At 46.8% G+C, this 12098-nt stretch overlaps 1 protein-coding gene across 5 annotated transcripts in view; it reads right to left on the bottom strand.

Moving 5' to 3' along the window:
- Positions 1–12098, bottom strand: part of abcb4 (ATP-binding cassette, sub-family B (MDR/TAP), member 4) — a 151488-nt gene that overhangs the window by 17672 nt on the left and 121718 nt on the right. For all 5 annotated transcript variants that reach the window (XM_069914296.1, XM_069914298.1, XM_069914297.1 and 2 more), the window contains exons 22-23: positions 11158–11258; positions 9490–9630 (exon numbers count right to left, since the gene is read on the bottom strand). In XM_069914296.1, coding sequence (XP_069770397.1) covers positions 9490–9630; positions 11158–11258 — 242 coding nt within the window. The remainder of the gene's footprint in view (positions 1–9489; positions 9631–11157; positions 11259–12098) is intronic.

The raw sequence follows: 12098 nt of genomic DNA, 5'->3' as shown, positions 1-12098 counted from the left end.
TGCTTATCTTTCTTGCTGTGCTGGGAATAGGTGCTTGGGTAAGCAGTTTTTGGGTAATATAAGTCATGGTCCCGCTGCTGAAGTTTGAGACTCTCCGAGAGGTGGCAACATCTCTCAGCAAGAAGAAGAAGAACTTTTGGAGTCCAACCAACGTCCCGGTCAGGGGAGGTGGAGAAGCAGCTACCGGCACCCTGACAACCTACTACAAGTGTGCAGTCGTTGCCTCGCTTTGGCAGTTGGGACCAGTCCAAGCGTTGATAAGTATAGTTGGGAAGGGCTTGCATATTGTAGTGTGAAATCAGATTTTGAATTTGTAATAAACATTTGTATAATCTGAACTGCTCTCGGCGTGTGTGTCTATTTTCTTTCGATAGTTCAAACACTGTGACCAATCTGAAACGAACAAAATGAGAGGTAGTTTACCCAAGACGCACAGTTTCCGAAGCAGTTAGCTCAATGCTATTACAGCGCCAGTAATCCGGGTTCTAATTTAGCGCCATCTGTAAGGAGTTGTACGTTCTCTGTGTCCACATGGGTTTCCTCCCACATTCCAAAGATGTACGGGGTTAGTACGTTAATCTATTTGGACAGTGTGGGCTCATAGGCTGGAAGGAAATGTTACTGAGCTGTATCTCTAAAAATAAGGAACATGTAAAACAAAATTGTACATTTGATTACAAATAAAGACCCAAAACTTCTTAAAAACAACCCAGCTTCAGTGGGAGAAAAAGAATGCTCAATTCAAGAAATCAATTTAATGAACTTTCACTATACTGCCTCTATTTCTATCCTCAGATAGGGAGATTAGACTTGTACACAATATTCCAGATACTCACTCATCAATGTTTTGCATAATTTTTGAGCAAAACATCTCGTGTTAAAACCATTTTCAACATCTTTCATCTCTCATCATTTAAAAAAAACTCCTGCCTTTCTACGAAAGAGGGTGATCTTGTAGCGGCGGCTACACTGCTAACTGAAGGATTGCACAACCAGATGGGTTGAGTTCAGTGAGCAAAACTGATTTATTGCAGGCTGGCTCGCTGGCTGGCCTTGTACTCCCAGCCCAGACATGGTTGAGAACCACCGCGTTGGGGGCCCTGACATCACCGGGGCGTCACGTGGGTCGCCAAGCATGGGTTTCTGAGCCCGGTGCCGAAGTTGGGAGGAAACCCCCGACAGCGCCATTTTGGCCGGCTGCCCCACCGTGTGAGTGATAAACGGGGCCGGTTCACCTACCTACTGGCATACTGCCACACAGCCCCCCCACCCCCCCAAGAACTGGCTCCAATGTCCTTTTTTGTCGGGTGGCCTCACTTCTTGGGTTGCGCCACAACTACTGGCTCGGTGGGGTCGAGGTGGGTTGACTTTAACCTGTCCACCGTAAACAGTTCCCTCTTACCACCGATGTTCAGTGTGAAAGTGGATCCTGAACGCTGGACAACTTTGTATGGCCCTTTGTATGGTCTTTGTAGAGGTGTTGTGGACGGGCCCCATCTGATAAAATTGTACTCTGTGGAATACAGCTCGCTCGGGACGTAAGAGGCCCGTGTGCCGTGTCTGGGTAGTGGTGGGGGTGTGAAGGAGTCCAACTAAGCCTGGAGGTGGGGAAGTAGACTGTGCAGTGACTGCTGGGTGTTGTGAGGTGCACTGACGAACTCACCGGGTAGGGCTAGCGGTGCACCATAGACCAGCTCAGCTGATGACGCCTGTAGGTCTTCTTTGGGTGTTGAGCGGATGCCCAGGAGCACCCAAGGCAGCTCGTCCACCCAGTCGGGGCTGGTGAGGTGAGCCATTAGTGCCGACTTAAGGTGGCAGTGCAAACGCTTGACTAGCCCATTGGCCTGTGGGTGATAGGCCATGGTGTGATGTAGCTCGATCCCCAGCCTGTTGGCGAGCTTTGCCCAGAGCGCAGAGGTGAACTGGGTGCCCCGATCACTGGTGAGGTGGTTCGGTATGTCGAACCGGGCAACCCAACCATTCAAAAGCGCTCGGGAGCAGGAGTCCGTGGTGGTATCTGGCATCGGGATCGCCTCGGGCCAACGAGTGGTGCGGTCTACCACTATTAAAAGGTAACGGTTACCTTGGGAAACGGGTAAGGGTTCGACGATGTCCACATGCATGTGGCTGAACTGTTCCCGGACATGTTTGAAAGCTGGCAATGGGTGCAGGTTCTGGCCCAGTCCGCAATCTGCTTCCGAAGCACGTGCCAGACGAAACGTTCTGCCACCATACAGACAATATGGAAGGGTGGGAAAGGTCATGGATATGGTGGAAGACTTGCCTGACCCACTGCTGGGGAACCACTGGAAGTGGGGTGCCCATGGAGACAATCGCACAGGATAGTGCCCTCCCCATGAGGAGTTGGAAGGTTCTGGAACTGCAGGTGCGTGATGGCCCGTGATGGCAGTCCTGAAGGCCCGCGTCTCCTCATCAGACTTCTGGTCCCGGACGAGCAAGTTGAAGTCGGAGGCTGGGTGTCAGTGCGCAAATGGCCAGTCATGAGAGTACGTCGGTGACCATGTTGTCTTTCCCACCTTGTGCCGAATGTTGGTGGTGAACTCCGACACGAAGGAGAGGTGACGCTGTTGGTGGGCCAACCAGGGATTTCTTGCCATAGCAAGCACCTGAGTGAAGGGTTTGTGGTCAGTAAAAATGGTGAAAGGCCTCCCCTCCAAGAAACAAGAAATAGTGGAAATGATGCATTGCCAGATACATACCCAGCAACTCACAATCGAAAGCATTATACTTGCGCACTGGCAGTTGACGAAGTTGGCTAAAGAATGCCAGTGGTTTCCACTGTCCATTCACCTGCTGCTCCAGGATGGCGCCGATAGCTGTGGCAGAGGCATCAATGGAGAGCGCCATAAACAGGTTGGTGCATGGATGAGCGAGCAGGATAGCCGTCACGAGGGGATCCTTCGTGGCTTCAAATGCCCTGTTGGCCTCTGGAGTCCAGGCAAGCATCTTGTCTTTGGCCGTGATGAGGGGGAAGAGCAGCTGCATGATGCGCGCAGTGCCTGGAATGAAGCAGTTATAGAAATTGACCATACCCACGAACTCCTGTAGCCCCTTGACGTTGTCCAGGCGTGGGAACTTCGTGACTGCAGCGACCTTTGTAGCAGCATGTGTAGCTCCTTCGGCCATGATGGTATGGCCCAGGAACTGCATGGACTCTTTTCCAAACTGGCATTTGGCCAGATTGATCATTAGGCCAAAGTCGGCCAGTCGGGAGAAGAGTATAATAGTGTGCAAGTGAGAATTGTGTTGTGCCCGGTCTTTGCTGGCAACGAGGATGTTGTCTAGGTAAATGAATACGAAATTTAAATCCCCGCCCACTGTGTCCATGAGGCACTGGAAGGTCTGGGCGGCGTTCTTGAGCCTGAACGGCATGCATAGGAACTTGAACAACCCAAAGGGGGTGATGATGGCCATTTTGGGTATGTCCTCGGGGTGCATCAGCCGCCGGAGGCTTTCAGGACAAGGTGGAGTGGTGAGGCCCAAGGACTGTCAGAGTGTCGAATGATCCCCAGCTCCTGCAGATGCAAGAACTCTTCCTTCTCTATCTGGAGCCTATCCGGAGGGAGCCGGCGTGCTTTGGCATGGACCGGCGGGCCTTGGGTGGGGAATGTAATGAAATACCCCGTGGCATGAGGCGGCAGAGAACTGCGGCTTGAGGAGGGACAGGAACTCATCCAGGATACGCTGAAACTCGTCCTTGGGTGTGCTGACCGTGGCCAGCTGCGGCTACTCTGTGCGGGAGGCGTTGAGGAGAATGGATTGGAAGGTACAGGCATCTACCAATTGCCTACTTCGAATGTCGACCAGGAGTTTGTGGGCAAGGAGAAAGTCGACACCCAGTATAGCAGTTGGGAGGGACGAAATGGTGAACCTTCACGAGAACTTCCGCTGGCTGATCTGGAAGTGGACGGTCTTGTCTCCATACGTTCAAATCTCCATCGAATTGGCTGCATGGAGGGGACGTCCTCGAGGCTGGTTCCGGGACTTGATGGCTGTGGCCGGGATGATGCTGATCTGGGCCCCGGTGTCAACAAGGAAGCGTCAGCCGCTGAGTGAATCCCACAGGTAGAGAAAGCTGCGTTCTTGGTCAGCCGCCACAGCCATTAACAGTGGCCAGCCTGCTCATTTCCCTAGAACAAGCAGGACTGTCGACACTTCTAAGCCTTGGCTCCCCAGCGCTGGTGGAAGAAGCAGAGGCCTGAAATGGATGGCTTACTTCTGGGTATGCTCTTTGTTCAACCGCAGCACTAGAGGAAGGCTAGGATTGGTCATGTCTGTGACTCGTAACCTCCTGGACTGCTGAGCCCTTCGGGAATCGTTCGAGCCAAAGCTCCTGAGCTTTTTAAGCGACCTTCCTAGGGTTGTCGAAGCTCTCCTGGGACAGTAACGGCTGGATGTCTTCAGGCAGATGGTCGAGGAAGATGTGCTCAAAGAGTGGGCAGTTGGTGTGATCGCCCATGAGCATGAGCATCTCATCCATCAACTCTATTGGAGTTCTGTCCCCCAAGGCGTCGAGGCGCAGCATCCGAGCGGTACGCTGGTGCCTGGAGAGGCTGAGGGAGCAGGTGGGCACCCACTTGATGGTCCTGTACTTATCTTCTGCGGGTGGGTGTTGAACGAGGTGCAGCACTCATTTGGCGGTGGTCTGGTCCAGGGTGGTGACCACATAGTAAAACATGGTCAAATCCGATGAAATCTGGCAGAGGTGAAACTGAGCCTCTGTGTGGCTGAACCAGATCTTCGGCTCCTGAACCCAGAAGTCAGGAAGCTTGATGGCTATAGCGTTGATTGAAGGGTCGTTCATGTCGGGTTCAAAGATGTTTGAACCTGTCGGGGTCACCAATTGTAGCGGCGGCTACACTGCTAACTGAAGGATCGCACGACCAGATGGGTTGAGTTCAGTGAGCAAAACTGATTTATTGCAGGCTGGCTGGCTGGTCTTATACTCCCAGCCCGCAGCTGGCTGAGAACCACGCTGAGGGCCCTGACGTCACCGGGGCGTCACGTGAGTCACCAAGTGCGGGCTTCTGAGCAGAGGTCAGGAGGAAACCCCTGACAGCACCATTTTGGCTGGCTGCCCCGTCGCGTGCATGACAAGCAGGGTCAGTTCGCCAGCCTAATGGCGTACTGCCACAATCTCTCATTTTTTAGCATTTTATTCTATCTGCCTGACCTGGTCTATTGTCTTTGCATGTCCATTTCATCCCAAAACTTCCTTGCATCTTCCCAAAAAGAAACTGCAGCTTCATTTGAAAACTTCCTCCAATCACTGATTTAGATTGTAAACAGCTGTGACCACAGCACTCATCCTCACGTCATAATTTCCCAACCGAAAACTGACCCGTTTATTCTTATTCTTTGTTTTCTCTTTGTTCATCAAACCAGTGTATTATCCCATTGTCCAACACTAACATTGCTCAATAACCTCCTGTGCAATGGCCTTCTGAAAATCCAAATACAACAAATCAACTAGTCTTTGTACATTAAAAAATTCCAACAGATATGTCATTTAAGGTTCCCTTTTTAAAAATTCATATTAATGTTTCCTAATCCTGGATTTTTCATGTGGAATTATGGTTTAGTAACAGCTCATTCCATCCAATGCATTCTGCTTGACATTTCAACTCCACATTGGCAGGGGTTGTCATATTGAATAAAGCCCTCCCAATCTTTTAATTGTGAATATTTGCAAAGCTAATCATTCAGCACAATGGGAAGGTTGGCTCAGTAAGTTAGATCTGTACAGCAAATTTGCAAAACATCTCTATCCCCTTCAGAACCAGCAGCAGGTCACAGGGGATATGTGAGGGCTTCCTGGAGCATTATGACGACATACAAGTTGAAGGTCAAATGCTGGTGTATCTGACTTCTCATTGCACTGCTGCACTCAGAATAGTGCCACGAGGGACTAAACTGTGAAGCTGGATTCACCTATATTTCTAACAGCCTCAACTGGTGCATCTAGTATGGCTTCACTCATATGAATGGCCTGATTCACCTTCATTTCAAAGGGAGGCACAGTTAGTGTAATGGTTAGCGCAATGCTTTCGCACCAACAACTCAGGCTTGAATCCCACGCTGTCTGTACGTTCTCCCAGTGTCTGTGTGGGTTTTCCCCGGGTGCTCCGGTTTCCTCCCATTGTCGGTCAATTGGGTGTAATTGGGCGGCAAGGACTCATGGGCCAGAAGGGCCTGTTTCCAGGCTGGGTGTCCAAATTTAAATTTAAATGAAGGCGCTTAATTTGAAGTTTTAAAACTTTATTTTAATTAATAAGTTTCTAATTAATTTACACAAGTTGAATGTGTTTTAAATGGATTTCTTCACAATTTTTATTTTTTGATTAATACTTTTAATGCTTTCTTAATGGTTCAGGAGTTCCAAATGTCTGCAGTCATCAGAAGACATTTAGAATCAGTAGGAAAAGCCTTCTGCCAGCAAGAACTGATATCAGGGCAGTGAGCAGGCAGGCCCTATACTTCCAATGCTTGCCGCTCACTGTAGAGCTCATCGAAAGAACCAATGACTTGTTGATCCAAACCAAGGCTTTTATTAGCAAAAGACAGGAGCGCTTCACAGGTGGCCAACCAGTCCGGAATGATCCAACCTGGCTAGGGACACAACCCTTTAAGGCCCAGACAATAGGTGTGGCTTAGCTCTCAGCCAATCGCTGTAAGCACAGTCTAGATACAGTAACTATATACACTATGTACATTGGTGATAGATCTGTACTATCACACTCACTCTGCCATGTGAACAAGTGCAACAGCAGAACCGCCATCACAAAGGGAGACACAAATTCACAAGTTAGTCCCTCTACCGACACCCCTTGAAATGGCGACACATACAACCATACCCTTCCTTGTGTTTATATGCCTTTCTACCTGACCAAATTCTCACATACCTGCACTCTAATACCTTGTGCTATGAAAATCAAAGCTCCAATAAAAAAAGAAAATACTAGAAACATTCAGGACACCAGACAAAATCTGTGGAAAGAGAAACAGCTATGTTTCAGAACTGAGAAACAAGTTAGTTTCAGTAGCAGGGAAGATGGGAGGGGTGGGTATAAAAAAAGAGACTGGCAGTGCTGCCACCTGTCCACATCCAGGAGAGCGGAGAGCAGAGACATTAGGCTCTTTCAAGCTGCCTTGTAAAATGGGGTGAAATGGGCAACTTGCCCTATTAGCACCCCACTCACAAGGCAGCTTGAAAGGATCCGACCTGGTCAGCGGGCTTCTAAATCAACTGGGTCCCTGCCCTATCTCGGAGGTAGTCAAGGAACCCAGTTAAACCTACCTAGGTCTCATCTACCGGTGGCTTGAAAACGAAAATGGCCGACCTGATTATTCTGGTGACATCAGCACTTGCGTGGGTGTGTCACCGGACAGCATATTGGCGCCAAGTTCAAATGTAGAGGAGGAACTCAGCAGTACATGTTAGGAAAGTGGATATTATAACGTGGCTTAAACATGTTTCCTAGGAAGATTAAAGTTAAAATCTTTTACTTAATTTCATCCGGTGAGTGTGTGATGTGTCACTCACCAGGTCATCGTGGGGGCAGGATTCTCCCTTAAATCGCCGGGTTGGCAATTTAATTGGGCGATTCCCCCTGCAGTTAAAAAGTGCTGGGAGCACCTTTGACCCACTAACCACACCTGAGTCCCAGGAGGGCTACCCAGGTGCGCCAATTAAAAGCACCTACAATCATGCTCTGACGGGTTTAACCAGCCAGTCCCTGCAGCCCCATACAGGATTTAAATGGCCTGTTAAAGGAGCCAGTGTTTGTAAGTAAAATTCTACAGCCGCAGAGGTCTGTGCCCAAGATGGTGGTGCCTGTGCTCAGCAGCAGCTACAAGGGATTGCAGATTGTGGGGGAGCAGCGAACTGGCACTGGGAACCGGAAATGGGAAGAACACCCCCCCTCCCCCTGTTGAGGAGGAAGAATAGACAACGCTACAGAACAGTGACATTGGCAGGTGATCAATGAGGGAGGGACCCACACAGGTTTCAGACAACTTGCAGATGGGGGGGAGGGGGGATCATACAGGCTGCAGGCTCCTGGAGAGTGACTCTTTGGAACCAGATATCAGAACCAGGATACGAGGGGGCCCGAAGGGCAAGAAGTGCTCTTGAAGGTCCTCCGACATTGAAAACTTTCTGACCAATTAGGAAGTTTGGAGCTGAAGCTTGAGTTGCTGATGAACAGGAATCTGTGGGGCTGCAGAAGTGTTGGAGGTGATTCTTATTTGCTTCTTTTTCACACTGTGTAGAGCTCGTCGAAAGAACCAAAGACTTGTTGATCCAAACCAAGGCTTTTATTAGCAAAAGACCGGAGCTCTTCACAGGTGGACGACCAGTCCGGAATGATCCGACCTGGCTAGGGACACAACCCTTTAAGGCCCAGACAATAGGTGTGGCTTAGCTCTCAGCCAATCGCTGTAAGCACAGTCTAGATACAGTAACTATATACACTATGTACATTGGTGATAGATCTGTACTATCACACACTGTAAGGGGCGTTGGGGTGACATTAATGGCAACTCTCGTGTAACATGCTCTGTTAGTCTTGATCTGATAGGTTAAGATCAAGTGGGTTCAAGTAGAAGTTAAAATCAGATCATTCTTATTTAGCTCCGTTACAAAGGGTGGTTGGGATGTGGAATAAGCTTCCGGCAGAGGTGGTTGAAGCAGGGACGTTATTTACATTTAAGGAAAGACTGGGTAATTACATGGAGAGGAGAGGATTGGAGGGTGGGGATTTGTTCCGGCATGGACTAGTAGGGCCAAACTGGCCTGTTCTGTGCTGTATATGGTGATATGTGCTGCTAATAAACAAGCTGTGGAACATGCTCAGTAGAACTGGTCGTTTCTACCTATTGAGTCCAGAAAGTTGCAATTTTACAACCACAAAGGTTTTATATTTGTTACTCATTAATACTCAGTTTCAAGAAATGTTAATAAAAGCAGCTCGAGATTAGATGCGATATAGTGACAGCTGGGTTGTGTACTGTCCATTGGCATGTGGTACCAAGGTCACTTTGCTTCATTTGCATATAAACACATAGATTAGGAGCAGGCCACTCAGCACAAAGACTGCTCCAATGTTTAATAAGATGGCTGATCTGTTCGTAACCTTAACTTTACCTGTCCCCAGTTATCTTTCAACTCCTGCTTATCAGGATTTGATCTACCTCAGTCTTAATGATCAAATCTTCAGACTCTGCTCTAACCTTGACCCACCCTCTCTTTAGGTAGAGAGCTCTAAAGGTTCTGACTGTGAGAGAAAAGATTTCACCTCATCATTATCGCGTGGGTGCTCTTTGCTTTTACATAGTAACCTTAAAAGCATCCATTGAAATATTTTGCATGATTCAAACAGGGACAGGAAGAATCAACATTTCCAATGGTCTCATTCAGAAAAATGGTCTTACTGAAATGGACTGATTGCAACAAGAATATGTACTCACAGAAACACGTCCCGGAACTCCATATAGTTATGGGTCACTAGCCAGGCTCCAAATCGAAAACTTGCTGCATAAGCAAAAAACATAATTGCCTGTGAAAAGGCAAAGGTGACCCCATAAATGAAAGACTTCTTCTTGGCATTCCTTTGAAAAAAATATAAAACAGAAAATGGATCAAGTAGAGCTAAATTTAACTCGCTGCATCTAGCAGGTAAAGGGTGAGCAGGGATTTTTCCATCCTTTCCTGTGGGTACCCCTGCCAATCATCATTTGAACTGTGTGCTTCTTATCAATTTGCAGAGAACCCCACCTCCTACCACTCACACCCCCACTCAGCCAAACTTCCCTAAAAGGAGGCAGGCAGTTCCCTCAAAAATGCACGTAAATCATGAGAACATAAGAATTAGGATCTGGAGTAGTCCATCTGTTCCTTCATGCCTGGACCGCCATTAAGATCCTGGTTGATCTACCTTGGTGCCATTTTCCACCACTATCTCCAAATTCCTTAGCATCCAGAAAACTCGCAATGAGTTTTGAACAAACATCATGGCCGAGGCTCTGTAGTTTTTTTCCATGGTAGAGAATTCCACATTGAGTAACCATTCACTGAGTAAAATAATTACTCTATATGAGAGGTGACCTACCTTTTAATTTAGACATACAGCACGGTAACAGACCATTTCAGCCCATGAGTGTGCACCGGAGGTGTAAGTTAATTGGGTAGCATAGAGTCGTGGATGAAATCATGTTACTGTGCTGTATGTCTAAATTAAAAATTAAAAGGTTGGCTATCCATGTCTTAGTCTGAAACAGACTATTCCTTATTCTCAAACTATGCCCCCATTTCAAGACTCCTCAAGCCAATTTAAAACTTTGTATATTTCTATGAGATTCTTTTAAACTTTGGAGAATACAGTCCCAAGTTTACTCAATATCTCCCTGATCAGCAAACCTGCCATCTATGGAACCAGTCTAGTGAATCTTTGTTGTATTCCTTCTAGGGAAAGTGCACCCTTCTGTAAAAAGTAAAATACAATATAATAATTAAGTTGTGGCCTTGTACAATTTCAAATCTGTGTAGCATATACAATTATGTACTTGACTTCATTTTGATACAAAACGAGGTGGATCCCATCCAGAACTCATCCTGTCAATAAAATTAATGTTGAATTTTCCTGAGGTGGCTATCCTACCTTCTGACCCATTAGTGGATTACTTGCTCTGTATCAAAACTACACCACTATCTTGTCCATTTTTCCCTTCACTATTACTCTTTTTCGAATCATTATCCAATTGTACCTTAAATTACAATTCATGGTTCAATTTCCAAGTAAAGGTTGGCACAGTTAGCAAAATAGTGCAACACTATTACAGAGCCTTGATGCGAATCTGGCGTTGTCTGTAAGGAGTTTGTACATTCTTCCCGTGTCTGCATAGGTTTCCCCTGGGTGCTCCAGTTTCCTCCCACCCTCCAAAAACATACGGGATTTGTAGGTTAATTGGCATATTTGGGTAGCACGGGCTCATGGGCCAGTTACTGTGCTATATATCTAAATTTAATTTAAAGGTTCCATAGCTCAATAACTTTCTGGGTGAAAAATCTCTTTTTTATTCTTTTCCAGATAATTCCCCCTTTATACCATCAACCAAGAAAGTATAAACTCCCATTACCTGTAAGGAACAGTCAAGCTATTTTCATACATTTGTTCAAACTTCCTCTCTCTTGTTAGAGCAACAACTGTCCGAATATTTTCAACTGCCTCTGTAGCAATCTATTTAAGATGAAGAAAACAACAATGGTTGAACAGAGAGAGATGCGAAACACAGTGAGAGCAGATTTTTAAGTGGTGGATTTCCAAATTCCAATCACATCACTGAATTTATCACTCAAGTATTCAGTATAAGAAACGATAGAAGAATCTTTTCCTGGGTAGGGCAGAAAAAGCAAAATTTATTAAGAATTTTGTGGAGAAATCTTTTATCCAAATTCTTCTTCTTGGCACTCTCTTGCATCCACAATGGCTTGGTTCCATTTTTAGATTAGTGCATTTTGTGGTGGATAATGAGGCTCAACGTACAACAGATGAGGCAGACCATTTTCTTTCAATGGTTCATGAGCCACTTCCCAGTTTTATAATGCTCTATTATGGCAATCATCCAACATATTCATACAATGTGGAGGCTGCGTGGATGAGTGGAGTGAGATGGGTATTGTCTCCTTCATCCTTGGTGAACTCTGGCACTCCTACTGAAAGAAAAACTGAGCATGAACCTGAACCAGAAGTCATTTGAAGTCATCTCTGGTGTTCCTGAGAGCTGACAGCCCAGCAAACCTTTGAAGCTTCTTTGCAAATGTTAATGCTCCAAAGTTCACTGAAGTTACTGCAGGATATCAGGATTGTATTGTTGTGCAATTTGCCAGAAATGTAATGGCATATTTGAATGCCTTTGATTACTTTCTGAATGTGGTTCCACTGCATTGATAAGTTTTGGCCCACATAGTTGGAGAATGCCGAGGGTCACCATTAAGCTTAGCCGATCTTTGCTCCTTCATCTAGATTAATTTGCTCTCCTCATGTGATCCAACATTCACCTGATGCATCTGTGGTGGG

Source organism: Narcine bancroftii, chromosome 1, assembly GCF_036971445.1.
Source record: "Narcine bancroftii isolate sNarBan1 chromosome 1, sNarBan1.hap1, whole genome shotgun sequence".
NCBI classification, from domain to species: domain Eukaryota; kingdom Metazoa; phylum Chordata; class Chondrichthyes; order Torpediniformes; family Narcinidae; genus Narcine; species Narcine bancroftii.
The sequence above is the reverse complement of the archived record's forward strand: the minus strand, read 5'-3'. Positions and strand labels throughout refer to the sequence as shown.